General features: G+C 46.5%; 4 protein-coding genes and 1 long non-coding RNA gene across 5 annotated transcripts; 3 read left to right on the plus strand and 2 right to left on the minus strand.

The window, feature by feature from the left end:
* The first annotated feature begins 231 nt into the window (after nt 1-231).
* bicra (BRD4 interacting chromatin remodeling complex associated protein) lies at nt 232-11,477 on the plus strand. The gene is made up of 15 exons (XM_077722452.1): nt 232-392; nt 595-640; nt 759-804; nt 1,774-1,839; nt 2,499-4,595; nt 5,305-5,439; nt 6,531-7,127; nt 7,222-7,411; nt 7,497-7,606; nt 7,884-8,006; nt 8,114-8,160; nt 8,235-8,383; nt 8,453-8,547; nt 8,610-8,715; nt 8,980-11,477. The coding sequence occupies exons 1-15, from the start codon at nt 365-367 to the stop codon at nt 10,389-10,391; spliced, it is 5,247 nt and encodes a 1,748-aa protein (XP_077578578.1). The 5' UTR covers nt 232-364; the 3' UTR covers nt 10,392-11,477.
* A 1,166-nt stretch (nt 11,478-12,643) lies between these two features.
* On the plus strand, nt 12,644-20,961 carry ehd2b (EH-domain containing 2b). The gene is made up of 7 exons (XM_077723052.1): nt 12,644-12,838; nt 15,896-16,127; nt 16,526-16,702; nt 17,932-18,029; nt 18,616-19,028; nt 19,286-19,450; nt 19,512-20,961. The coding sequence occupies exons 2-7, from the start codon at nt 15,907-15,909 to the stop codon at nt 20,073-20,075; spliced, it is 1,638 nt and encodes a 545-aa protein (XP_077579178.1). The 5' UTR covers nt 12,644-12,838; nt 15,896-15,906; the 3' UTR covers nt 20,076-20,961.
* On the minus strand, nt 16,821-18,064 carry LOC144200759 (uncharacterized). The gene is made up of 3 exons (XR_013327190.1): nt 17,901-18,064; nt 17,294-17,516; nt 16,821-16,970 (listed from the first exon to the last, which is right to left on the minus strand). It is a non-coding gene; the product is annotated as an uncharacterized LOC144200759 (long non-coding RNA).
* A 1,255-nt stretch (nt 20,962-22,216) lies between the features above and the next one.
* nup88 (nucleoporin 88) lies at nt 22,217-24,922 on the minus strand. Its single transcript, XM_077723114.1, has 3 exons — nt 23,729-24,922; nt 22,978-23,560; nt 22,217-22,918 (listed from the first exon to the last, which is right to left on the minus strand). The coding sequence occupies exons 1-3, from the start codon at nt 24,694-24,696 to the stop codon at nt 22,301-22,303; spliced, it is 2,169 nt and encodes a 722-aa protein (XP_077579240.1). The 5' UTR covers nt 24,697-24,922; the 3' UTR covers nt 22,217-22,300.
* A 69-nt stretch (nt 24,923-24,991) lies between these two features.
* psmd8 (proteasome 26S subunit, non-ATPase 8) lies at nt 24,992-26,804 on the plus strand. The gene is made up of 7 exons (XM_077723115.1): nt 24,992-25,156; nt 25,520-25,592; nt 25,671-25,773; nt 25,878-26,043; nt 26,118-26,218; nt 26,290-26,401; nt 26,464-26,804. Exons 1-7 carry the CDS (start codon nt 25,052-25,054, stop codon nt 26,599-26,601), a joined length of 798 nt encoding a protein of 265 aa, XP_077579241.1. The 5' UTR covers nt 24,992-25,051; the 3' UTR covers nt 26,602-26,804.
* The last annotated feature ends 651 nt before the right edge of the window (nt 26,805-27,455 follow it).

Below are 27,455 nucleotides of genomic sequence, written 5' to 3' on the forward strand. Positions count from 1 at the left end.
ATGGGTTTTTCTTTGCAAAATTCCAAATAGAAATGTGTAAGACAATTTGGGGTGTCATTATAGCTGATTTGAAATATCTGTCTTTAAAAATACATGTATAATCATTAAGACATGAAATTGTATATGACATTTGACCCTACAACTTGACCTTTGGCAATTTCGGGACAGGGACAAATTTGCTACTTATTTTGATCATTTGTTCAAACAAATCCCCAGTATTGAAATCATCACCAACTAACCTAAGCAAACCACAGTGGCTTTTAACTTAGTGGTAGCTCCCCCTGGTTATCATCTTGTAAACAAAAGACTTTGGCCTTGCTACAACCAACTTTCTGTGAGGACAGTTCCAAAACATCCCACAAAAATGCACGGAGTGTTACAATTACATAAAGGTGACATATCCATGGCCATAAGAATGACAAAATAATGCTATCTAGTGTTTTTTTTAACTAATTGCTGGATTTGTGAAGTCCGAAAAAATCTTCACAAGCTCATGAGTCATCATTATATTATTGTATTTTGTTGTTGTTGTAGCAAACAGTTGATTTGTTTGTTTCTGTGATAACTGAAGCAATTTTACTTCATTTGAAACAGTTGTCATGGATGATGAAGACGGCAGGTGCCTTCTCGATGTGATTTGGTAAGTTGCCCTGAAGAGTTTCCACTTGAAAGCTCCTTCAATCTTTATTTATTTCTTGTTAATTTAATTGTGCTTGTCGTGCAACTGATATGAATTCCTTCCTTGTTTGCACAAACAGTGACCCAGAAGCTCTCAATGACTTTCTTCATGGATCTGAAACCCATGTGAGTAGGAAAACAACGTTGGGGTTTTTTTCTTGGTTAGCCTGATGAAGAAGGTGCTAGTAGATTACAGTGCTAATTAGCCTCTAGCATCAATTTAATACACCATTTAAAAATAAATGTAAACAATGATACACGTCAATGCAGGAAAAAAAATAATGTTCCTATAATGCAACCACTAATTAGGGTTCTTTTTTGATTAAATATAACTTTTTTTTATTTAAACACATAAAACGTGTTTTAAAAGTATTGTGATAGCAAGTATTAAACATCACTGTTATGTTTTTTACTCTTTGAAATTCAGTTAAAAAAATGACTTTTGAAATGTAAAAAATCTATATAATTACTTCAGAAAATATTTACTGTTAACTGATCTCTGCCAATTGTAATGGATTGAACCAATTTGTTAATTAGGTGCCCTGTAAAGGGTTAATGTTTTTAAAGATTTTTAAAGCTCACACTGTTTGCAGTTTGTTTGTTTTTTAAACTGGGAGAGTTAAAAAGCCTATTTTGTCCGTGAATCTGCATATAATTGCAAGATCAGCTGAGTGTAGATGCACCTTGCAGCTCCATCCCTTTTTTTTAACCAACAACACACACACATGCACGCACACGTACACTCTTTATTGGCTGTTTCCTTTCTGGATGCACTGTTGTTTATGGTTTCAGCCTATCCCCTAACCCCTTCCCCTTTGACTCACCCAAATGACAAAAAAAAACAAAAAACTAACGCTTCCCAAGTCTACCAGAACCCTGTGGTCGTCGTGCTTTTCTTTCCCTAATCTTTGGCTGACTCCTTACAATCTTGGTTCTCTTTTTCTATGTCCTGTCCTATTCCTTGCCACTGCCTTCCCTTCGCCTCGCCCTCCCCCACACCGCCTCCTCCTCCCGATGTTCTGTTTCCCTGTCCTGGTGGCTTTTGCCTGCTGGTATTCTGTCTGTCCTATCCCGGGTGGCCGCGTGTCCGTATAGTTGGACACCGACGACCTTTTGGACGGTTCGGGTGATCCTACCAGCTCGTTCTTCTCTGCCAGCGAAGTGAGTAAAAAAAAAAACATTCCCCTTCCAACTTGTTTTTTTATGTGTATGTGTATGGCATGCATGTTAAAAACCCCACCTCCTACCTCTGCTTACCCCCCCCCCCACTAACATACATAGGTGTTTTTGTTGAGGAGTCGTTCCTCGACAATACTTCAACGTAGAGTCTTGCAAAAAGGCACAATCTTGAAATGTAGCTTTAAAACAAACAATGCAAGTCAATACAATGGCAAAAATCTAGAAAAGCTGGTTTTATCGTGGTGGGGGTGGAGGGAGCCTGGCGGCCCACCAGGCTTATAACTCTGGTAGAAACCCTATTCATAGTGTAATGCAAAGTGTACTCATCTGGAAAATGAATGTCCGTCATTAAAATACAGCTTTTATGCAGTATTGAAACTCTTAATAAAACTTCTCAAGATAAAACTTCCTAAGAAGTAGAAGAATTAACTAGATTTGAAATCATGATACATTTCTTGAAAACTTTAGGGCATTTTTTAGACAATTATTGCATTATATTTGCCCCAGACTTTGGTAAAGGCATAAGACACTGGCTAAACATCCGTTATTAGCTCATGCTAAGAAAAACTCAAAGCTAACTAAGCGCTGCCATCTTCACATGATCTCTCATCCCTAAATTCAACCATCTTCTCGCTTTCAAGGGCCATGTTCCAGAAGTCCGGCCCACAGTGCAGCTCTCGTCCAATGAGGCGGCAGGTCTGCCCAGAGTCAGTGTTGACCTGGACTTTCTGGAGGATGACGACATCCTGGGCGGCTCCCCCGACGGGGAAGGCGGGAGCAACGGCATCGGGGCCAATCACGAGCCCTGCGACATCCTGCAACAGAGCTTGGCCGAGGCCAACATCACCGAGCAGAGTTTACAAGAAGCCAACGCGGAACTCGACCTGGAGTCTTTTGAGATTCCGGGCCTCCCGCAGGTTGTTCAGACACTACCCGAAGCTAGCCTCTCCGGGGCCGCGGGCACCGCCGTCGGTGTAGGTATTAGCGTCGGCGGTACAGCGGCCATCTTTCCCGGGTCGGCCCAAAGCGCCGCCGGGGCTCCCCCGAACGCAACGGCGGACATGTTGGGCTCTGTTCTGGCTCACCAAGGTCTTCAGCTCCAACCGCAAGTCATGAACAAGGCCATCAGCGTTCAACCTTTCATGCAGCCGGTAGGCCTCGGGAACGTGACGCTTCAACCCATTTCCAGTCTTCAAACGCTCCCCAACGGGAGCCAGTCTGGACATTTGGGGATCGGACAGATTCAGGTTGTGGGGCAACCCACGGTCATGACGATCAATCAGTCGGGGCAGCCCATCCTCGCCAAAGCCATGGGTGGCTATCAGCTACATCAGTCTGCGCCGGAGGTCTCGGGGGCCACGACTCAGGCGGGGCTGGGGGCACCGGGAGGTGGACTTCTCATCCAAAGCAACAAAACCACTTTGGCATCTCCAGCTTTAAATGGACCGGCGACAGTTGTTAGCAGTGCAAATAGCAGCGGTGGCGTAACCATGACCGCCTCCGCTGCACGTCTGGGCTTCGGTGGCACGCCCCTGAGTTCGGGAATGGCACCCCAGACTCAACCCCAAGGCCAAATTATGCACAACGTGATTATCCAGCGCACACCCACGCCCATTCAGCCCAAGCCCCCTCAAGGGGGAGCCCTCCAAACGAAACTCTTCAAGCCGCAACAGCAGCAAGCGCAGCCGACGACGGCTAACCTGCAAACCGATGCCGCCAAGGCTCTCGGACTGCAGCAAATTCCTGTTTCTGCCGCTCAGAATGTAACTTTCCTGACAGGAAAACCCGCATCGAACGTCGTCCTGGGCACTCAAGCCGCCACGCAAGGCTCGCAGTTCCAGCAAACGCTCTTCAAGCAACAAACGGGCCAAGCGGCGGGTAAGCCGCTCAGCGTCCACTTGCTAAACCAATCGGGCAGCATCGTTATTCCCTCTCAGACAGTCTTACAGGGGCAGAACCACCAGTTCCTCCTTCCACAGCTTCAAGCGGGTGGTCAAATTTTGACCCAACACCCTGGCGGTCACATCATCACTAGCCAGGGTCCCGGCGGCCAGCTAATCGCTAACCAGATCCTAACAGCCAACCAGAACATCAACTTGGGTCAGGTCTTGACATCCCAAGGACATCCTGGAGCCGCCCACATTCTATCAGGATCCATTCAACTCCAACCTGGCCAGATGGGTACGCCCACCTTGTTCCAGATGCCGGTCACGTTGCCTCAGACGCAGAACCAAGCGCAGACTCACACTGTCACGGCGCATGGTCCCACCGTCATCCAGGGAATGCCCATCCAGAACTCCTTGACCATGCTAAGTCAGGTGGAGGGTTTGAGTCCGGCAGTTAGCCTTCAGACGGCCCTGCAAGCTCAGTCTGGTGGAGTCCCCAGCAGCAGCAGCATCAGTAGTACTACTAGTGGTGGTAGTAGTAGTAGTAGCAGCAGTAGTGGCAGCACTGGGGCGGTAACCATGGCGGCAGCAGTGGCCCAAGGACAGCCAGGAGAATGTGTCACCGTGTTGGGGACCTCCGCTGACCAGGCTGTCCAGCAGGCCTCAATGATCACCATGCAGCAAGCTGCCGTCGCGGTGTCCTCCGCTCCGTCCATACCAACGTCTACGTCGATAACCGCAGTGGGCTTGGTTCCTCACCAGGCTCAGCACAGTCCAGGACGGCTTCTGTTTACCAACCAGGGTTCCAGTATGATCCTGAGCCAGGAGTCTCTGCAGATGTTCCTACAGCAGGTCAGTGTTTTCGTCGCCCGCCTCCTTCTTGTTCTGAAACTTTCATTAACGTTGTGACAGAGTGGTAGCGGCTGTGTTGGGAATCACTCCCTTTTCCCACTAATACCTTTTATTGCTATTTTCTTTTCTAAAATGTGTTGACCAGTTATTGGGATTAGTCAGTGGGTCGATAGGTTAATCAACAACTATGGTTTAGCAGATCATTGTACACTAAGTAACATCATTTTTCCTGTCAAATTGACTTTTATTGCTAGTTTGGGTGAGTGTAAGTTAAACATGGACCAAATTTGGTAATTTACATTGGCTAGCACCACCAAAAATTGCTGTTGGCTTAAGCTATTAAGTATTGTTAAAGAGGAAAAAACTATATAATCTGTGATATCTGTAGTTCTTGACCTAGGACTGACCATCCCCTAATACACTTTTTAGTTTCCTTGTGCAATCTCAACAATAATAGTAAGCCCAAAACAATATACCAACAAATTGCATCAACTTTAGATACGAGCTGATTAGTCAACCTTTAAAAAAACACATTATCGTAGCCCCACACTATCTAAAAATGCCTATTTAGTGATTAAACTGGAACAAGTGAGTGATTCCGAACACAGCCTTTGACCGACCTCTCTGGCTCAACATTCTGCTTCTCATCCAACCAACCAACATTCATTCCTTCTCTCCTTTTTGGACCCGGAAACTTTAAACTATTTAGCCAGAGAACAGAGGAAGTGATTTCAGCCCCTCTGTGGGCGTCCCGGCGTCCGTAATCGTCAACAGCGCCAACATCGCCTCTCCGGCCCAATTAAGTGACCCTTTGGTGGGTCAGAGCCCCCCACTGGTCAAGCAGGTAGACGCGCCATGCTACGTTAAAGTCTCCCCACCCTACCCTGTCCAACCCACTTGCTGCAACTGCCACGCCCCCCCACCCCTTAGACGTGATGTTCCCTTTTAGCTGCCTTGCTCCTTGTAATCCTTGCTCGAATGTCACTGTATTGTAGCGCGCAACAAGCTAACGTGCCCCCCGCTGCTTGTGTGTGCTACTAGTAAAACGTCTTTGCTGTGTGTGAACGCATGAGCTAAAATTCTAGAATGGCTAGTTAAGAATATTTTTGAAGGGAAAGTGTTTGGGTTTTTTTTCCAAAGGTTTTGTTGGCTTTTTATCTATTCTCCCTTTTATGTCATGCTAAAGTGTGCTAACCTTGTAAAAGCATGAAACAGAAAGTGGCTTGATAAAGAAAAATCTATTACTAACAAAACTTCAATTCAACCAACTCAGTTGCTTTTATTGTCATGGACTAATTTGTCAATTCGACACAGCTGCGCTGCACTAAATCAAGGCTACTATCCCTCGACACCCTTGAGTCAGATTAGGGAAGAACCTGCCATTGAACTGAGTCAAAATGTTACAAAATTCCAATCATATCATCACGACTCTTCTCATTTTATATTCAAATACATGAAGTCATTCATTGGGTTTTCAGGCTTTTACATTTGTCCTGTTTCTTTACTTCAGTCAATTGTCGCGCATGTGTTGTTAAGCTAGCGATTTGAAGCTATTGCTGTTTTATTTAAAAAATGCAATGGAAATGAAGGCACCCAGTCATAATTTATGCAAATCCGGATTCTGGTTTTCGTTGGAAATAATTTTATTATTTCACTTCAGAAAATTTTGTTTGTATGGATGTAATTCCTTCATTTATTTTATGAGATAAGTAGCATTAGTAATAAATGAGTTGATGGCATCTGCAGGATTAGAAATACATCAAATTCCAAAAAAATCCCACACTAAATTATGACAAAATTGCCAAAGTACATTTCAAGTATTTGCTTGCAAATGTCAACAGCTCAAGTAATTGCTCTGCATTTTAGTTTGCTTCTTCCGCTCTCTTCACAAATATTTTTGTATTTGTCTTTAATTGCCATATTCCACGTCTACAGGTACCCACCAGCGGTCACCAGCAGCCCCTCAAAATCCAAGGCATGTCCCCTTCGCCGGCCCTGAGCGGCCACGTCACGGCACCCCCAGTGTCTGACAGCCCCCAACCCTCGCAGTCGCCGCTGACTCTAAGCCAGCAAATCCAGTCGCCGCACCAGCAGCAATCACGTCCTCCCTCGCAACCCCAACCACCATCACAAACTCCTTCCCGCTCTTGCACCCCCTCGTCTCACCCGCCGTCCCTCTTCATCGTCCACAACCAAATCGGCGAGTCCCCCTCGCAGCCCCAAGTGGGCCAACCGCAGTCGGCTCCCATCCAAGTGCAGCTCCTGTCACAACCCCGCCCCCCCTCTCAACCGGCGCCCTTCCAGCAGCAGGAGCAGCCCCCCATGTCTCGGTCCCCCAAACCTCCACTCGTGCACCCGTTCGCTGTCGCCGCCTCGACGGCGCCCGCCGTGATAAAGACCCACGGGCCCGTCCACAGCCTGACGGCGGATCAACAACAGCACTTGGCGTTGTTGGGTTCGCAGATCCAGACGCTGTCGGCCATCGGCCAGCCTTCGTTGCAGCAGAAGCAGTTGTTGGAGAAGCTACACCAGGTAAGTGCAAACTCGACCCCAAACGTTTAAGCCATGGGGTGTCAGACTCTGGTTGGTTGGCGGGCCGCATTAAATGTCTTTTATACGCTACCAGATCCAGCAAAGCATCCTGCTGCAGGTCAAGCTGCCCACTCAGGCTCAAGCTCCGCCTCCCCTAAACAACCAATTTAGCACGCAGCAAGACACGCCCCTCGACAAAGCAGTCATCACCTCATCGATCGGCGTCGTTCAGCCGAGCCCCGCGCTGCCGCTAGCCCCCACGCTCGTCACGAGCGTCGGCGCAGGTGAGCTTCCGTCGTTCCCTCGCCACGAGATGCCGACGCCCCCGTCCTTCAAATCTCTAAGCCTTGGGCCCGCTCTGGTTTGCAGCCTCAAGTGACTTACATGCAGTCTCAGGAGTCCAGGGACCAGCCGGAATTGCGGTGAATAAGAGTATCGCTTCCGTGAGCCTTACTCAGCCTCCTCAGGTAAGGTCAAAGGTCAAGGGTAACTAAAGAATGTTATTCTTAGCCCAATCATTTTTTTCAGAGGCGTTACTGACCTAAAATAAGTAGTTTTTTTTAAAATATATATATACATATTACACTTTTTTGTATTATTTTTAATACTTTGAGCAACACAAAAGGATATATTTTCAGATTGATATTTTATTTATTTTAATTCTGCATCTGTTGTCATTTATGTGGTTAATATAGATTCACCCATGTACTCCTTTTGCGCTTACTAATTTTTCTTCTATGACTGATTCAGCCAAAGCCTGGAGTAATCAACTCCGTCGGAGGGATGACTCTGGGTAAAGGTGGCATGCAGATCCACGTGTTGGGCACCAATGTCACCCAGATGCCTGCTCCACAGCCCCCCACTCCACTACAACCTCAGGTGGGTGATTTAAAGAGACACACTTCCGCATTAAAACATTGATGACATCTAGGCATTACTATTATGTCCATCGAAAGTATTGAAGTACCTTTTGTTCCACATTACAGACAACAGCGAAGATGCCTTTCAGTGCAGAGCCAAGCAAAGAAGCCAGGTTTGTCCTCTAAACAAACACCATTACGCATTATTGTCTTTTTCTCTGTAGAAACATCCAATCCCCTTCTTCAGGTTCCTGGAGCAGCTACGCAAACATCAAGGCTCAGTGCTCCACCCCAACTACAGCGCTTCTTTCTACTCTTTTGAGGACACGTTGCACCGATTACTGCCTTACCATCTCTACCAGGGAACTGCCAACTCATCTCAAGATTATCAGAAAGGTAACCCGAGATGGCCAACCTCCCACGCAAGTGTCCATTTCTCATCTGGCGACTCTTGTTTGTACGCAGTGGATGACGAATTTGAGAGCGTCTCCTGCCAGCTGCTGAAGAGAACGCAAGCCATGCTTGATAAATATCGATACCTGCTCTTTTCTGAATCCAAGGTGAGTCATGATAATTGACCCCACTGTCTGACCCCATCCTGAGTGTATGTCTGAACCCGCAGCAGAGACTCGGACCCTCGGCAGAGATGGTGATGATCGACCGCATGTTCATCCAAGAGGAAAAACTCGCGTTGAGTCAGGACCGGATTTTGGCTAAGGAGAGACCAGGTAAGGCTGGTGTGCCATTTTCTATGTAACTTGACAAATGGGAAGCAGTAAAATGTAAAGTATTTATTTATTTTTTTTAATTTTTTTTAATGAAAAGAACAAAAAACATTAACAGAATTTTCGAGTTAAGTCTCACAGCTCGTGAAAGACATTTTTGGATATAGAAATGATAGTTGTCAATGGCATGGGTTAATTCACATAAATAAATGAATATGTTTTTAAAAACTTGATGTGCTAACTGCCGTTCACTTTATGTAATTGCAGAGGAGTTTGTCGCCAACGCTCGTCACCTGGAAAGTTTGGCGTCTTCCCAACATAAGTCCCCCCCACCTCAGCCCGGTGCAAGCACGAGAGTCGCCCCGCCCCCCGCGCCCCCGGAACCCGAGCCTGCCATTCCGGTGCACGTCCCACCAAAGCCCCCTCCCATTCGCATCCCATCCCCGACTCCCGTCGCCCCCACGCCGGTTGCGCCGCCACCTCCCGCCGCCTTTCCAACAAAACTGGTCATCAAGCAGGGCGGGGGCGGTGCATCGGTGTCGTGGTCCAGCAGCTGTGCCCCTCCTCCTCCTCCTCCTTCGGGTGGCGCCGAAGCGCTCAACACCAACCCAGTTTTCACGCGAGTAGCGGACACGGCCTCGTCGTTATTCTCTTCTTCCTCCTCAAACTCTAAAATGGACGACGATGACGACGCACTGCCGCAGAGGGTCAGCAAGCCCCCCATCAAAACCTACGAGGCTCGGAGGAGGATCGGCCTGAAGCTGAAGATCAAGCAGGACCAAACGGGTTTCGGTAAGGTGGTCCACAACACGGCTTTAGACCCCGTGCACGCCTCTCAGCCCAACAAACCCGAAGCCTCGCCCGTGACGCCGGCGCCCGTCGAGGCGGTCCGCACACAGTCGGCGGCGGCGGCCCCCGCCCAGTCCTCCATGTCCTCGGCGCAAGTCAACGGCACTCTAGAACACCGAAACCCGGCCCCCGCCCACCCCGCCCCCTCACAGACCACATGCCGCCTCCCCCTACGGAAGACTTACCGCGAAAACGTCAGCCCCCGGGTCCGGCCGGGCGTGCCCGGGGGCGGCGGGGACGGCGACTCGGCGCCCTACCCGCCCCCTGTGCTGGAAAGGACGGTCATAGCCAGCGTCAAGGTGGAAAAGCGAAGCCGGGACTGCGACCCAGCGGACGACGCTTTCAACCACGCCTGCAAGGGGTCAAAGGGCAGCGGAGACGACGGCTCGGAGCGGGACGACTTCCCTAAATACAAGCGGGCCAGCGGGAAAACCAAACAACGGCAAGCGGGGACTTTCCGAATGGACCAGCACGCCCCGGGGCCGCCTTCGCCGGACGTGCCCTCGCTGGCCGCCAAGCGTTGCAAATCGGACTCGCCCGACATGGACAACGCCAGCTTCTCGAGCGGCAGCCCCCCCGACGACTCCCTCAACCAGCATTTGCAATGCGCCATCGACAGCATCCTCAACCTGCAGCAGGAGCCGGCACCCCGCGGGCACCATCACAAGGGCGGCAACGGGCGGACGCGACCGAGACCCTCGGCGGCACCCCCGCCGCCGCCCGCGTCGTCTTCCTCCGCCTCGTCCGCCGCCTCCTCGCTGGCCCAACGCGCTCAAGTGGGCGGGCGGGGCCACAACGGCAGCCTAGCGCCACGGACTCAGAGTAGATAACGTCCCCCCCGGCCCCCTGTTCCCCCGGACTGGCAGGGGCAGGGGGGCGCCCGAGGGAATAGCGAGAGGAATGACGACGACTCTGCCAAGTCTGTCAGCGGTGGTGTTTTTGTCCTCTTCCTCCTGCGTTGTCACGTGACCCCGCCAGCCCTTAAACTCCGCCCCACATTCCTTTGGGGTCTTCCTAAAGCAGTGTTTCGCAACCACGGTTGAGCCGAGGCACATATTTTACATACACGGCACACTAGCGAACAAATTACCACAAAGGTGTCTCTGCACTATTCAGAATCGACTCTAAACTTAAAAGTTGAACTTCTCTTAAGGTTTGAGCATCCAAATGTTTAGCTCATTGGCTGCCGTTGACGGCAATCAAAGTACAAATTGTTTAAGGGGGCACTGCAGCAAAAACTAAGAATTAAAATTTATTTTTACATTAAACCACATATAGGCATTATGCTTAGCAAGGGTTAGGGTTATAATTTTAATATATTGTGGTTAGCACGGTTACCAGAAAACCACATAAAGGCCTACTTTGCTTGAAAATTATGGTTCACATTTTTTAGAAACAGGGATGTCCTAACCACATATTTTTGCACTTGAGTCCCAAGTCCCCTCATTTTGAGAAGTCCTGAATCCAGGAAAATAAACTGTTAAATACAAAAGGTTTAGTGCAACAGTGATTTAAGCAATGTTTATCATACATAATTATTTACTCATCATATTTGAATATTCTGCCTTTAAAAAGTAATTAAACATTGGAAATTCCACTTATTGCTAAATTTTCATAGCATGTCGAAAAAACACTCAATTACACATGGTGCAAAAAAATTCAAGCACTTAATTTCTACTTCTAAAACTGAACATTCAACTTAACCTATGATGTGAAATTTAGCTAGCTCGCTAGCTAAAAGTTCAATTTGAAGAAAAAACAACTTGTGTAATGAGTGCCCCATTTAACTGAAAATAACTAAAACCCCACATTTGTATTAAAAATTGTTGTTAAACTGGCATAATTACTAAACAAAAGCACTGAACAGTGAAGACAAAAGGCTAAACTTTGAAATGTAGCTAGCTAGCTAAACTGTTTATTAACATACTACATAGTATTTGGTGAAGTGCCCCCTTAAACTTGAAGTCACAACTTAACTGGCTCTAAACCTTAAGCGGAATTCTTAACATTGATATATAAAACCTGTTTTAATTATTATTTATACTTTATTCTTTTTTGGGTCAAGCTACAGATCATTGGGGAAAATTGTCAACGTGTAGCAAAGTTAGCTTGCTAGCTAGCTGTCACTTTGAAGTGAATAGAAAATTGGAAAGAAAAACATTTTTTTTTTGGCATCATGCTCCCTTAAAGTAGAAATACCCTCCCAGTCAAAATGGATTGGACACCTATCACGTTAGTGTCAGCTAAATGTTTAATTGGAACTATTTCACGTTTTTAAATGGTTATAAGTAGGCTCTCCAGGCCGTGGATTATTTCGGCCAGCAGGGGGCAGGCCAAACTCACTCACTCATTGTTCATCTTTCAACGACACGCCTTCCTTTTTAATATTTTTCTTTTTCCAAGGTAAACTTGGCAGACAAAAAAAAGTCCACCTGAAATGCAGCACAAGCGGGCGGCAAGTGGGGAATACAAACAAGGAAAAAAAGGAACAATAATAATGTACAAAAAAAAGAGCGCAAGAGAATTTGAAGTATAGTATTACAGATTAATTTTGTATTGTATTTATTGTGTATAAGGATACTTTTTAAAAAGATATGTACATTTAGTAAAAGTGTAAATTAAACCTTGCTTCTTATATGAATTGTGGGGGGTTATTTTTTGGTGAAAATTGACTTTTTGAGGGGGAAATTGTTTTTTGGGATTATAACAATGACATTTTTGAAACAGGATATTTGCATTAGAAAGTTTTCTGGAGAAAAATCGTACAGTTTTGAAATGATGGAGTGAAAAAAAATGTTTTTTTACGACTATTCATGTCAAGACTGACATTTTCTAAACCATTTAATCTGTTTTAAATCCTGACTAACACTGAAAGTTGAATTTGCTTCCACAGTAGCAAGTTGTCATGTGAAGACCTCGTGTGTCACACTTAAAAGGAAAAGAAAAAAAAGAAAGTCCTCTCCACCCAAATGCAATTTTTCATGCACCGTCCTTCTTTTCCCCTCCTTTTAATTCCTCCTCCTGGAGTGTTTTGGATTTTTTTCTAGGGTTGCCAGGCATCCCCGCTTACAGGCGGAAAACGGGAGGAGGAAAAATAAGAGAAGGAGGAGCATCCAAGTAGGAGTGAGGAGGAGAAGAAGAAGGAAAAAAAACTGGACGAGAACTACCGTCAAACCTCACAGGAGACGGAACGAACCAACCCTCCTTTTTTACTTCCATCTTCACCCCCACTTGAAGCTAGCAGGGGTGCCACCTGGTCCAGGACAAGAATCACAAGGTAGGAAAATACAATTTTTGCCACATCTTAACATGAAAAGTATACGTTTTAACTTCAAATAGTCTTTATTCTGTACTTTTTGGCCAACAAATTGAAGATAAACAAGCTAAATATGCATGTTAGCATCAAATATTAACAGTTTTTCCAGATAAATGTACTGTATAAAAGTCGGATCAGGCCAAACTTTTAAATGCGACTTATAGTCCAGAAAATCCGGTCATAGCATGTTTCCTGCAGTACAAAATAATGCTAAAGTGATTTATATATCATAATAAAAAAATAAATAAAAATTAAAAATAAATAAAACATGGTTAGAGAGAAAGAAAAAAACACTAGGTTGCACAAGAGTACTCATTCATCCATTAGGCCTATCCTTGAAAGGGTTTTGGGGGTGCTGGAGTCCATCCCAGCTGTCATTGGGCAAATGGCAGATGCCACCCTAGACGAGTCGCCAGTAAGCCGTAGGCCACACATAGAGACAACAACAACACATCTGTAATCATATCGTCATTAGCGGGAATTGAGCCCGTGTCTGCCCATAGTAAAGTCAGGCAAGTGAACCACTTCACCACGAAAGAATGTCATTTATAATGCTACTTAAAAAGAATATTACAGTAAACAAAGGACCTCATAGAGTTGAAATGTTTCCATTTTGACCTTTCTATTTTCTAAAAGTGGCTTTAATGACTTTCCACTCAGTTGTATTTAACTTTTTTAAAGGGTTTTATTCTATTATTCTCTTGTTGTTGCTTTTATCATTTCTCACACTAACTTGGTATCTTGTGACATGTCAAGTATTGAGTTTGGCTTCTTCCTCCGCCCAACTAATGACTCCAAAAATGGAGACATTGCCTCCGCTGCACTAAATGAACAGGCACTCTTTTTTTTTAATCCAAAAGCAGGATTCCCCAATGGAATTTTTTTTCTTTCCTCCTCCCCCAGCCGTACGGCGTAAACGTCGCGGGGCGAAGAAAGCGGAATGTTTTGGTCACTTTGCAGTGAAGTCATGAAGTGTGGCTGAGGCTTGAAAGGCTTCCACTTTAGTGCACCAACTTTTTTTTTTCCAGGCATGTACAGACAATGCTTAGGCAGCCTCCTGGAGGGCTTGCGAAAAGAAAAGAAAAAAAGAAAAAGTGGAAAATAAATTCCACATCTGTACTCGAGGTGCAGCAAGCAGACCTTCGTGAGCATCTACATTTTTTCCACTTGTGCTCACATACAGAAAACATGGAAAGGAGGCTGAAATTGGGACTTGGCACTAAAAATTATAAGAAAAAAGCTAGAATGTAACACTCTTCTGATGGCAGGAAGACATTACCAACTTACTCCACTCTCTCAAAATGATTGGCCAACAAAATAGGGTCAAACATTTTCTGTTAAAATTGGAAAATCAAGAGGGTAGATCTCATCTCCTAGTTGGCCTAATGGTATATTACTTTGAAAATACCTGAAGCTAAGCAGGGTTGACCCTGGCCAATACTTGAATGGGAGACCAAACACTTGGTTCAAATCCTGGTTAGGATTCATTTTCCCCTTAAATAGAGACAACCAAGTGTAGTCAAGACAGTCCAATGATGACTTGGACTTGTGTGGCCAGTGTGGTGCAGAGGTTAGTTCACTGGACTCCCATCTGGGAGACCTGGGTTCGAATCCCGCTGTCGTTTGGCTGAAAATAACTGGAAAGAAGAATTGGTCAATGGAATAAGAAGAAGGGAAAAAAAAAAGAAAAAACTTTTTAATTTATATTAAACACTTAGTCATACTTTTCAGCAAAAGGTTATATTCCGAACTGCCTTCGGCAGTTCGGAAGACAGTTGAAGGACCTGTCTGTGCGAAAGGCGTTCTCGGGTCGGCCTTCGGCCGACCCTCGACCGCTTGCTTGGTCAGTGAACCGCCGACACCGGGAAGCGAACTCACGTTCTCTCGGTGCAAAGGCGAGTGTGCAACCCACTACACCAACTCGTGCCCCACTTATACATGGGTGTTGAAACGTTTTATCCAAGGAAACGGGGTGAAACACTTAGTCATTTTTTTGACTAAATGCTTCATCCACCACTGAATACTTATACACTTAAACACTTAATACTTATACACTTAAACACTTAGCCATTGGAACTTATTCTTTTAACTGAATAATATTGGGAAAATCTTTGCCCGCACTGGGATTTGAACCCAGGACCTCATAGGTGGCAGACTGATGACTTAGCCACTGGGCCAGCACTCAGTGAGAGTAGATAGTAGTACTTGTACTTTTGTCTCATTCATTTGACCTGAAAAATATTGGGAAAATCTTTGCAAGCACTGGGATTTGAACCCAGGACCAAAGAGGTGTAAGACTGATGACCTATCCACTGGGCCACCACTCTACAGGATTAGGCAAAAGTATTTGTTGTTTTGTCTCCTTTCACTCCCAGATCATACTTTGTACTTTATTGTACCTTCAAGTGGGAAAAAGGCCTTTTCTTGTCACAATGTGTTTTATAGTTGGTGCCTTCTTTGCAACATTTGTGGGGGAAAAAAGTACTTTATACCGTCTCCAATGACTTTACTTTAGAATTAAATGGCAAAAAAACTTTAGAAATACCAAATGCCACGCCCAAAAACTCATAACGTTTCTAGACAAGCTGTGAAATTCTGATGTCATTCCAACGAAAATACTTCAAAATGATTGACATACGAAACGGGGTCAAATATTTTGGAACAACCTGCATTTCAATAATTCCCGTGACATCCACTTTGTTGCCCATCGGCCACTTCAAAGGAGATCTTTTTGGCTCGAAATGTGACGGAGCATTTGTCAAACACAAATACAGGAAACATCTGAAATTTTGGGCTTTTTGGTGTTCCTGTGGAGGATATCGAGCTTTCCTTCACTCACTCTCTGAGTATTTCTACTCCATACTTGGATTTTTGTTGGTTTCTTTAGCTAAGCCAGTTGGAATTTAGCTACTGGAGAAGTTATAGATGTTGCCGCAAACAAGTCTGGGCACCCCAGCCACAGACAATTCATCTATTCATACTTAAAAAAAACATTTGTGTGTTTTTTGGTGCTTTTAGATTGGGCCAAGATGTCACGCTGGGGGCGTAAGAACGTGAAGAAGACTCCGGAAGTGATCCGCACGGTAACTGAGGGTCTCAAGTCGCTGTATCGCAAAAAACTTCTGCCACTGGAGCAGTACTACGGATTCCACGACTTCCACTCGCTCAGTTTGGAGGATGCCGACTTTGACAACAAACCTATGGTGCTGGTGGTGGGACAGTACTCCACCGGCAAGACCACCTTCATCAAGTGAGTCCCTCAATCCGCCCTTTAACTCACAGGCTCACTGTTGACAAATATATCTAGAATGCAGGTGTCAAAGTGGTGGCCCGGGGGCCAAATCTGGCCCACCTAACCTTTTGTGTGGCCCGAGAAAGTAAATCATGAGTGCTGACTTTCTGTTTTAGGATCAAATTCAAATGAAGAGTATAGATGTATATTAAATTTCCTGATGTACCCCCTTTTAAATCAATAATTGTAATTTTTTAATCATTTTTTCTGTTTACTATTTACTCTTTCTACCCTTTTATTTTTCTACACTTTAAAAAAATTGTGACTTATAGTCCAGGTTATACGGTACTCAAATACTATAAAAAGAATGATAAGAATGTGATAGGTAACAGGCTAATGCTAGGTTTTTTGGGAAGGTATCTACTGGAGCAGGAGATTCCGGGCAGCCGGGTAGGACCTGAACCCACCACCGACTGCTTCACCGCCATCATGCATGGCGAAGTAGAGAGCGTCATACCTGGCAACGCCCTCATCGTGGACCCCAACAAGCCCTTCCGAAAACTCAACCCTTTCGGGAACACCTTCCTCAACAGGTAAAGTTGGTCCTGAAATACAAAAATAAGAATAAGTTAAGAAATGTTAAACTAAAGGACGGATCCCCTGAAAGGTAAATGCGACTGGGAATACCCCAAGCAGAATCATTGCTGGTTTTCATTTTCCACCAATGACGTCTACAGGAAGGCATTTGGACACGCCCCCGTGGTAGAAATCCCGGGACTCCCTCTTTTGCGTTTGTCTTTGACTTCCTGTCTTTGAGGGGTGAGGCGCACTGGTTCACCCCGGCGACCAATTGCAGGGAGTCTATGGACAAAAAAAACATTTTGAATTAAGTTCATAAAAATGTGAAAATCCCCACTAAAACTCATAAGCAGAAGCAAAAAAAAGTTAGACTATAGGTGACCCAACTTTGCGATTTTTCAATTTTTGCGACCATGCTTGGTGTACATTAACCGCGATATTTGAGGGATTACCGTATAGTCCTTTTTATCATTAAAAAATGACAATGAATAGTAAGGCTATTTTTCTTAAAGACCATGAATAAATAGTAAGTGAGCCCTTTTTAAATTAAAAAGAATAGACTAAACTGAGCCATAAAAACAATGTTTTGGCGCAAGCCATGTTACCCTTTGTTGGTGCTTCCGTCATCTGGGGAAGTCTGGGGAAACGGGGCACTCATTAAGCAGGGAAGCGGCCTTGTTGTTTTTCCGCAAACGCAACATCGTTAGCCAGCCTCATTGTTGCTTTTCGCCGCCCGGGACGCCCTCTTTTTCCACTCAGGAAGTCCAAAACGGCGCCCCGTTCCTCGGCTCCGTTTGGGTTGGGCCACAAGAGCCGCATTGTTCGGGACTGACGGATAAAAGACATATCGTCTTTGAAATCAACAACTCTACTGTTCTAGTGTGAAAATACATTTTTCCCCTCATTCTCAGTACACGTGCAATTTTTTAAAAAGTTAATTCAATGACCAATACGATGAAAAGTGATGAAACCATCACATGATTAAATAGAAAATAGTTTACACCAGAAAGACTTCAATTATGTACCAAATCAGACTTCATTCAAGTGAATTGAAATGAATATATCAGAAAATATTTGATTATATTTTTAAATATTTTAATGTATTGGTTTTATAAAAATGATTCTATCATTTAATACGTGTAAATTAGATTTTGGAGCAAAAAATACAAATTTGGACTTGTAAAGCATAAAAAAATGGTTTGGAGTACTTACTGTGTATTTTTTTAATCTTCTGTTTTTGTAGATTCCAGTGCGCCCAGATGTCCAATCAGGTGTTGGAGAGCATCAGCATCATTGACACGCCCGGAATCCTGTCCGGAGCTAAGCAGAGAGTCAGTCGAGGTCAGGCACCCCCCGCGCCCTAAAAAAAACAAAAACTTTTTTGAACAATTTTTAAGTATTACATTAGCATAAAGTGATAAAGCAAAGACCAGCATCCCCAGACTCAAAACCCAAAGTGGTTGCAAACTGGTTGCAAAGCGGTTGCCTTGTGCCACACTTAACGTGCAAATCCAAAAAGTTGAGTCACCAGTGTCAAAAGTCACACAAGCAAAAAAGATGACATCATTCTTAGCACTGAGGCATAGAATGCCACGCTGGAATGGTCTACTTTTCCACTCCTTGACTGTTGTCGGTGCTAGGCGTTCAATCCATTTCAAGTGGGAAGGTTGGTGGCATCCAAGCGAGCATTTCTTCACTTCCAGCCCTTTTACTTAAAATAAGTTGGACATTTACAAGTAATAATCTCATTCTAACTCTAATTCTAAGCAGTTTGTTGCCCCTCTCAAAATGGCCGCCCTGGGGCCAGGTGCCCATCAATGTCAATCAATTTACATTCAAATCAAGTCATAACTAGCCCATTTCTCAACTATTTACATTTTTTTCAATGTCTCTTATCTCAAAATAAGTTACCTGACTCCGCCCACAGGCTACGACTTCCCTGCCGTGTTGCGCTGGTTCGCCGAGCGCGTGGACCGCATCGTCCTCCTCTTCGACGCCCACAAGCTGGAGATCTCGGACGAATTTGCCGAGGCCATCGGCGCCCTCAAGGGCAACGAGGACAAGCTGCGGGTGGTCCTCAACAAGGCCGACATGGTGGGGACGCAGCAGCTCATGAGGGTCTACGGCGCCCTCATGTGGTCCCTGGGCAAGGTCTTCGGTACCCCGGAGGTCCTCAGGGTCTACATCGGCTCCTTCTGGTCCGAGCCGTTGATGGTGACGGACAACCGCAAGCTCTTCGAGCTGGAGGAGGAGGACCTCTTCACCGATATCCAGAACCTCCCTCGGCACGCCGCGTTGCGCAAGCTCAACGACTTGGTCAAGCGGGCGCGCCTGGTTCGGGTGAGTCTCTGAAGCGGTTCCCGGATGTTTGGTTGCCGGACGTTTGGTTGCCGGACGTTTGGTCGCCGGGCGTTTGGTCGCCGGACGTTTGGTCGCCGGACGTTTGGTCGCCGGACGTTTGGTCGCCGGACGTTTGGTCGCCGGACGTTTGGTCGCCGGACGTTTGGTCGCCGGACGTTTGGTCCCCAGACGTTTGGAGCCTATCTTGGCGGTTTTACAATGGTAAAGGAGTCAAAAAGGATATGTTTTCCGTTCAGGTGCACGCTCACATCATCAGCTACTTGAAGCAGGAGATGCCATCCGTGTTCAGGAAGGACAACAAGAAGAAGAACCTCATCTACCAGCTGCCTGTCATCTTCTCCAAAATTCAACTGCAGCACAACATCTCCGCCGGAGACTTCCCGGATTGCGCCAAGATGCAGGTAAGATCCTCTAACAGACCCTCGCTGGGGCCAAATCTGACACAGTCTTCCGCCTTTCCAGGAACAACTGATGGTTCATGACTTCAAAAAGTTCAAAACCCTAAAGCCCAACCTGATGGCGGCTCTGGACGAACTCCTCTCCGTGGACATCGCCAAGCTGATGCCGCTCCTCCGACAAGAAGAACTGGAGGCCGGCGAGATGCCCGGCGTGCAGGGCGGCGCCTTCCTAGGCGTCCGTGCCGGCCCCTTCGGCGAGGGCGACCCCTTCGGCGACGAGGACCACGACCTGGGCGAGGAGGGCGACGAAGAAGAACCCGACAGGTGGGTGGTGACCAAGGACAAACCCAAGTACGACGAGATCTTCTACAACCTGGCGCCCGACGAGGGCAAGCTGAGCGGGACCAAGGTCAAGCACTGGATGGTCAGCTCCCGTTTACCCAACTCGGTGCTGGGCCGCATCTGGAAGCTCTCCGACGTGGACCGCGACGGCATGCTGGACGAGGAGGAGTTTGCCCTGGCTAGCCATCTGATGGAGGTCAAGCTGGAAGGTCACGGACTGCCCCCGGAGTTGCCCGTCCGCTTGGTGCCGCCATCCAAACGCAGGCTGAAGGGCTCCGACGTGTGAGACGGGGCCGTCGTCCTCCCCGCTGCCGACCGCCAACGCTGCTGGGAACAATCCAATTAAATCTCCTCCTTCCAAATACTTCCTTGGCAACGATTACTACTTTTCTGTTGGCTACTCTCAGTGAGTAAAACATTACTGTAATGTGAGGATGTTCAAAGAAACTTGGAATCCTGCCACTCGTTTGTTAAATGGAGGTTTGGCCAAAAAATTGGGGAAAATTATTTACAATCCACGCATTGGCATTCCATTTTGAATTGATGAATGCGCAAAGGCTAAATTTGAGTTAAACGAGTTATAGTTTAAAGTAAAATTATTCATGAAATCGTTAAAATTGTCTTTTAGCAGAGCCTAAATATTCAAATTTCCCAGGTGCCCTGAAAGCAGCAGTGGTTTGTTTGCTTGGAATGGATTAGTCTGCAGGTTTACCACACAAAGTGGTGAAAAGAGTAACATAAGTACAAGCCAAAGTGTATTTAATATATCACAATTGTGTCATATTTGAACTATTTAGCACCCACACCGCTTACTTAGCTGCTTATCTGTCATGTCTGTTGCCTCTCGCCTTCTCTCGTTAGCACATTAGCATTTAGCACGTGGCGTATTCACGTGCATCACGAGCACTTTGACCTTAACACTTATGTTCAGGTGCGTCCCATTGCTGCTTTTGTTTACACGATTGTATTAATTAAAGCATTCACTGAGGCTGAAAACTACTACTGCTGTGCACAGCGCCACCACCTGGCCTCATTGTTCTTAATATGGCAATACATTTATTTGTTTTTAGTCTGCGCTTTGCTGTAATTTCCTTGTTATTTTTTTGTAAGCCGCTGTAACATGCAAAGTTTGAGCGTTAACATTCTTAAAGACATGAGCTTGGAAAGTGAAACCGTGTGAATTCATTAAAATGTACATGTGAAAAGTTGAATTAAAAAAGTGTCAATGAAGGCAATTTTTGATTAACAGAAAGTCGAACATTTTGTCTTGAAAAAGGCATTATGGGTAAATTAAACGGACCAAATTAGGTATCATAACAATGGGCGAAAGTCCATTTTGGGAAGGGTGTGCTTAGCTGGTGGCCATCTTAGGTAGGGCATAACCTTGACCTTAAAAGTACATTTTGGACAACGTCGACACATTTTATCGGACTAAGACCTTTTGATAAAATGTGTTTGGACAAAATCCACCCATCCACCTTATTTGCATTGCTAGCTTCCTACAAAAACAAAATTTCTTTGGAAATGAGTCCCACGGCGTGTCATGTTCTCGAGCAGGCCGTCCTGATAAACACTGACTCCAGCCAAGGGCGCATACCACCATTTTCCAACCCCCCTCAATCACAACATCATCCTCACAAAGTGAAGCCTATCCAGTTGTGCATACACGCAGATGTTATGCACGTGTGTTGGTGCGTGTATGCGTCAACTTTTCCATATTTTCTCATGGGTGGAAAAGGGAGGCAAATGAGAAACAGGAGCAAAGCTCCCCGAGTCACTGACTTGTTCGCTGGCACTGACGCTGACTCACGAGGGAAGAATGTGGAGGGCCGAGCCAAGGGTTATTAATATCTCTGTCAAGTTTCCTTCATGGGAGCCGCGCGCTGTACCTTTAAGAGAAACACAACATGATTTATTTGACTTTGGGATTAAGTAAAATAAAATAAAAAATCACATCAATAAAATGCAGATGATTTGACTCGGTGATGGTACCAAGTTAAAATGAATGTTAGTGTAGTTTACTTACTGTGCCACTGGTGGAAATAGGCATCTTGAGAGTGAATATTCTGTGCAAAAAAAAAGACAAATTCACAGTATTAAAATGACAAATAAAACCAAATTTAATCACAGAATAAACTATTGAGAAAGGTTATGTACCTTATGTAAACTGTTATAATTGGAGTACTATGGCAAATATCTTAAATATACAAATATGTATCGATCATTGTGATAATTTGAGATGATTAACAACAGAAAAGGATATTCTTTATACTTCTCTTTTCTTCCTCAGTAGTGAATAAAAAGCAGGCAGGTCTCCCTCTGTGTGTAGGCGTCGACGAAGGGAATTCCTCAGTCCAGAGAAGCAAGGATAGTGGAGACCTCTAGCGGACAAAAACACCAAATGGATATTTTCCTCCTTTTTTATTGAACATACAAATCCATCGTACAAAGATATCTTAAATGGGAAAAAAATCATTTATAAAAAATGAAGTCCACAAAATGGGACAGCTCTCATTTGTTTCCCGAGTCCATGTCGGAGCTCTTCATGGCGACCAGGCGGGACATCTCCTTGACTTGTTTCATCATGTCCACAATCTGCTGGCCTTCTTCCCGAAGCACGTCGCGTACGACCTTCTTCTGAGGCCCGCTCAGGGAGACGGAAACCCCCCCGGCGTAGGTGGCGGCGGACGGCTGGCGCTCCACTTGCGTCTTCTGGTACTCCATCTTCATCTTCACCTGTTTGATGCACACGTCCAAGTGCTTGAGTTGCTCGGCCACGGCGTGCAGCTCCTTGCGCATGTCCTTCTCGCCGTCAGAGAGGACGGGCAGACGCAGTCGCTGGGCGGCCAGCGCCCGCTTGACGCGCCGACTGGCGGCATCCTGCCGGTACTTGACGTCCTCGTATTTGTCGGCCAGTCGTTCTGCCTCACGGCGGAGGGTGGCGCGTTCTTCGCGGCAGCGCCCCAGCTCCTCCAGCTGTTTGGCCCGTTGACCTCGCAAGAGCTTGACGCGTTTCTGGAGCTCCTCGCGAGCCATGTCCTGCTTCAGGATGTACTCCTCGCGGAAGACTTGCGTGGCTCGGCTGAGGAGTTGGAGGCGTTCTTGCGGCGAGGGCTCGCCGTCGCCCGCCTGCCCGGAAAAAACTTCATGTCATTCTCGCCAATCACAATGGTAAACTATAGTCTTACCTTGAGCAGAAGTGGGTTGGTGGCCCCCCGCGCCAGGATGTTGCGCACATGCTGCTCGAAGGAGCTTCCGGCCAGTCCACGAAGCGGCGAGGCACTGGACCCCGGGTCGGAGCGGCCGCACAGCAGCGGTGGCGACGGCGCTCGCACTGAGCACAGCAATGGTAGCAGGATGCACTCGTAGGCGGCGCTCACGCAGATCATGGTGGCGCCCAGCGACAAGTCCGACAACACCAGAAAGCCGCACACCGGCGCCGGCTTGCTGCTGACCAGAGGGCGGGTGCACACGATGTGCTCCACGGCGCAGCGGCGCTCGGCCGGAGCCTCGGGCAGCCCGTCCCGCTCGTCCTCACCGGCCCGAAGGAAAGTGGCCAGCTTGTGGGCCCATGGGAGGCCCACGCTGTGGACGCCGGCTTCGTGCGTGCAGTGGTAGCGCTGCGGGCATAGCGGGTCGCGGTGAAGTCGCAGTGGGCAGGCCGAGTCCGGCTCGTCCTCTGCTTCGTCGCCCGCTGCTGCCACTTTCAGGGTTAGCTCCAGCTCCACGCACTCGAACACGTAGAGCGCCGGCAAGCTGCCCGTGAGGCACCTGTTATTGGAGAAAAAAATAATAACATTAAGGGTGCTTTTCGGGTACGAGTTAAAAGTCTTGGGATTAGTTTAAGGCTAGCGGCCACCAAAATGGAAAAAAAAATTGTGTTTATTTTTGTTGACAATTCGATTTTCATTCGTGTAGGCATTTGTAGAGGGGGCAAACCTGGGCTCGGCGACATCCTCCTCATCGTCTTCGTCCGACTCCATCACCACGCAGTGGTAGAGGGTGCCTGTAGCCGTGGCGATGACCAGGATGGGTGGCACGCAAGGCAGGCAGAGCACGGCACAGGCGTCGTAGCCGTAGTTGTCTTCGGCCCCGGGGTACATGGGCAGGGGGCCCATTAGCTTGCCCACACGCAGCGTGTTCACCTGGCTGACATGGCACAGGTACGTCTCGCCCGTTTCGTAGAGGATGTAAAGCGGGTAGACGGGCCTTTCTCTGACGAACGATGCCGGGCCGAAGTCGAAGGCCACGGCGACTTCTCCGAGGGAAGCCGCAAAGGAGCGCGCCGGTGCTCGGACGCCGCCGCTGGTGTCGTCATCGGTCTGCGACACGGGCACCACTTTGAGAGGAGCATGCGGGGCCTTTAGCCCGTAGAAACGAAGGGTATTGTCGGATGTGAGGAGCACCAGGAGCGGTTCCCCGGTCGCACTGGGGTACCAAGCCGCCTGGCGAAGGCTCACAAACGGCGAGCTGGTGAAGAAGCGCTCGGCCACCGGGGTGCTTTTGCAGTTGACGCAGCTGCGCCCTCCTTCGTATTCCGATTTTTTACCCCATCGTTGCGGAAGCTCCAGCACCGAGACACCGCGCTGGCCGACTAGCGCGACGTGGCCTTGTGTGGGGCTGAGTAGTAGCTGGCACACCGGGAAGCGAGGCGGGTTGATGCACAGCAGCGTCTGGAACGAGTCCCCTTGGTCCTCCGCTGTGTTTAACTGGCGCAGACTGGTCGTGTAAAAAACGCGATCCACGTCGTCCCAAAGGAAAAAGTCGCCTCCCATGCAAAAGATGAGGTTCTTGGCCACCGCACGCTCCAAAGTTTTGGGCTCCGATTCCAATTTATCACGTACTTTTTTGAACATGTCATGATTTGCTAAGGCGTCGAGCCAGCGGTCCGTGCCGAACGCCGCCATATTGAACAGACTTCAAATTGTAGTGGGCGGAGCAACATAGACGCCGTTCTAATAGACCCGCCTGAGGAGCCGGATTGCAATTACGTTACCTGGCCGCCATATTTCATGTGTCAAATTAAAGGCAAGTCTTCAAGTAATCGTCAACTAACACTTTACAGCTTTGTTTAGTCTGGCATTGAGTGAAAAATGGTGGCATTGTTCGCCTTATTTTCCACCTTCAATATGGCAGCTGCGTCTTTTAAGAAAAAGTTTGATTTTCCAGCCATCCACTGCACACGGAAAGCCCTCCCCATTTTTACGACAATGACTGCCGTATTTCGTCGGCCGGTGTCGTGCAACAATTTGCAGAATCACCATGGCGTTGAGGGAGACCGCCGGGCTCTACGAAACGCTAAAAGCGGAATGGAACAAGAAAAGCCCCAGCCTTAGTAAATGTGGCGAACTACTTACTAAACTTAAGGTAGATCTCCAACTCAAAACGTTCAATTTGATCTAAGCTATTGGGGTATCTTCATTTATTTGGATAGAAACTGGTTAGCAAACAAGGCTAAACATGCTAACGTAGCAATAACGTTGTTTATATAGGAAAAGTGCTCATTTTTACATTAACGTCAACCCTTCATAAAACATTGTTAAGACATTTACAATGTAATCAAGAAAAAACATAATAGCTGTAACGAACTGTTTATTGTTATTTTTAAAGTCAATAATTGTGTCAGTTCCATTGGCGACGATAGACGTTTAATCCAGTTGAATTGACAGTTCACATGGACGTCTACCGTCAATAGCAGCCAATGAGTTAACATAATCCACCACATCTTAGGTATCGTTACTGGAACTCAACTTTCTTCCCACAAGTGGCTCCACGTTCACTAAACAGCAGCTTATTTTAGCACGTGAGTGTTATCCTTCTTAACAATGATCATTATGACTATAATATGTATATTTTAACTGAAAAAAAATCTTATTTTCAGGCGATGTCCTAGAAATCGGAGCCTTGTGGAGCATCCTGAAAAAAGACATCCCATCATTTGAGCGCTACATGGCCCAGCTCAAGTGTTACTACTTTGACTACAAGTACAAGCACAATTCATTCATTTGATTTTTCATGTCATTAATGACTATTTTTAACCCTCTGATCTTTTTTCCCCCCTCTTCTATTGCATTATTTTTTTCTTTAGGGATGAGCTTCCGGAAGCAGCCTACATGCATCAGATTCTTGGACTAAACCTGCTCTTCTTGCTCTCGCAAAACCGCGTATCCGAGTTCCACACGGAGCTGGAAAGACTGAGCGCCCGTGACATCCAAACCAACGTCTACATCAGGCATCCCGTTTCCTTAGAGCAGGTAAATATTCATTAACTCATTCACCACACTAACGTAAACCCTAAAAACGGCCATCTTTATCGCCTATTTTCCAGTATTTAATGGAAGGAAGCTACAACAAAGTCTTCCTAGCCAAAGGCAACATCCCAGCAGAGAGCTACACATTTTTCATCGACATCCTGCTCGACACTATCCGGTAACAAAATAGCCCCGCCCCATTTCGCTATGGTGAACCGATGGAAAAAAACTAACCTAGCATCTCCACAGGGATGAAATCGCCGGCTGCATCGAGAAGGCGTACGAGCAGATTCAATTCACGGAGGCCACGCGTGTGCTTTTCTTCAGCTCGTCTAAAAAGATGACCGACTATGCTAAAAAGGTGGGTGCTTTTGCCGAGGGGGGCGCTGAACCGGTCGATTTACGTGCGGTGTTTTTTTTCAGCGTGGTTGGAGTTTGAACGCGGCCGGATGCTACTCGTTCAGCGGTCAGCAACAACGTACGGAGGAGGTCAGCATTCCGTCTACGGAGCTGGCGGAGCAGGTTATCGAATACGCCAGGCAGTTGGAGATGATCGTCTGACACACCCAAAACGTTACTCTTGCCTTCCCCCCATCTCATCTCCTTTTTTCATCTTTACTGTCTTTTTACAATGACACCCACCCATCTTGTAAAAGTGAACGCGAACTCTTTATTGTCATTCAAAACTGATATTTTGGCTGGTCTTTTTCTTAAGTTGATGATTTGCCATTACTGTCATTAAAAATGTCAACTCTATCAACAAATGGAGTTTTGGTTGTTTTTCTTAAACTAACTCTTTTCAGCACTTCTCAATGGTCAATATTTTCTACCATCCCAATAAAAATATTTAAAAAATGAAGAAAGTCACCCTATATTAATAAGAACATCCCATATAAGTAAGCAAACTTGACAAAGTGACTTAAAATGGAAAAAGTGAGCAAAAATATATAAATATTTAAATATATAAGGTTCTACTCACATGATGAAGATTTTCAAGATGTCATCCGTGGATGTCCATCCCTGTCAATGGCATTCAATAAGTTAAATTGGCATCATTTACAGACCTGATTAATTTCCAGTTATAGACACCAATTCCTTCTTACCACTTAACCATAATGGACGTCTATTACCGTCCAGATCCCTTTTCACCACCATTTCTCTTCTTTTGCTAACTACCACAACACCTACTCTGACTTGAGTTAAGCTCACGATACCTGAACAATAGTCCAATAGTTATTTTCCCTACAAAGGGTTAAAAAAAAGCCCCCAAAAAATCCTAGAGCGCCGTTAAGCAACTTTAGTCCAAGTGGATGAATGGAGACCGCTGTCCATGGTCCTGCCCCCTCGCTTCCTGGAGTGGGAATCCACCACCAACCCGCCCTGCCTGCCTGCCTGCCTTCCTCCCTCACGTCACA

Source organism: Stigmatopora nigra, chromosome 8, assembly GCF_051989575.1.
Source record: "Stigmatopora nigra isolate UIUO_SnigA chromosome 8, RoL_Snig_1.1, whole genome shotgun sequence".
In the NCBI taxonomy this organism is placed as follows: domain Eukaryota; kingdom Metazoa; phylum Chordata; class Actinopteri; order Syngnathiformes; family Syngnathidae; genus Stigmatopora; species Stigmatopora nigra.

Bases quoted from the DNA above. Each gene is read 5' to 3' on its own strand.
- bicra (XM_077722452.1), top strand. From the start codon at position 365: ATGCACGGAGTGTTACAATTACATAAAG. The intron at 8,548-8,609 runs GTGAGTCATGAT...CTGAACCCGCAG, and splicing joins TGCTCTTTTCTGAATCCAAG to CAGAGACTCGGACCCTCGGC. The intron at 8,716-8,979 runs GTAAGGCTGGTG...ATGTAATTGCAG, and splicing joins TTTGGCTAAGGAGAGACCAG to AGGAGTTTGTCGCCAACGCT.
- ehd2b (XM_077723052.1), top strand. From the start codon at position 15,907: ATGTCACGCTGGGGGCGTAAGAACGTGAAGAAGACTCCGGAAGTGATC. The intron at 16,128-16,525 runs GTGAGTCCCTCA...TTTTTTGGGAAG, and splicing joins GGCAAGACCACCTTCATCAA to GTATCTACTGGAGCAGGAGA. The intron at 19,451-19,511 runs GTAAGATCCTCT...CCGCCTTTCCAG, and splicing joins CGGATTGCGCCAAGATGCAG to GAACAACTGATGGTTCATGA.
- nup88 (XM_077723114.1), bottom strand. From the start codon at position 24,696: ATGGCGGCGTTCGGCACGGACCGCTGGCTCGACGCCTTAGCAAATCAT. The intron at 23,561-23,728 runs GTTTGCCCCCTC...CTCCAATAACAG, and splicing joins GAGGATGTCGCCGAGCCCAG to GTGCCTCACGGGCAGCTTGC. The intron at 22,919-22,977 runs GTAAGACTATAG...TTTTCCGGGCAG, and splicing joins CCAACCCACTTCTGCTCAAG to GCGGGCGACGGCGAGCCCTC.
- psmd8 (XM_077723115.1), top strand. From the start codon at position 25,052: ATGGCGTTGAGGGAGACCGCCGGGCTCTACGAAACGCTAAAAGCGGAA. The intron at 25,157-25,519 runs GTAGATCTCCAA...ACCACATCTTAG, and splicing joins AACTACTTACTAAACTTAAG to GTATCGTTACTGGAACTCAA. The intron at 25,774-25,877 runs GTACAAGCACAA...TTTTTTCTTTAG, and splicing joins TGTTACTACTTTGACTACAA to GGATGAGCTTCCGGAAGCAG.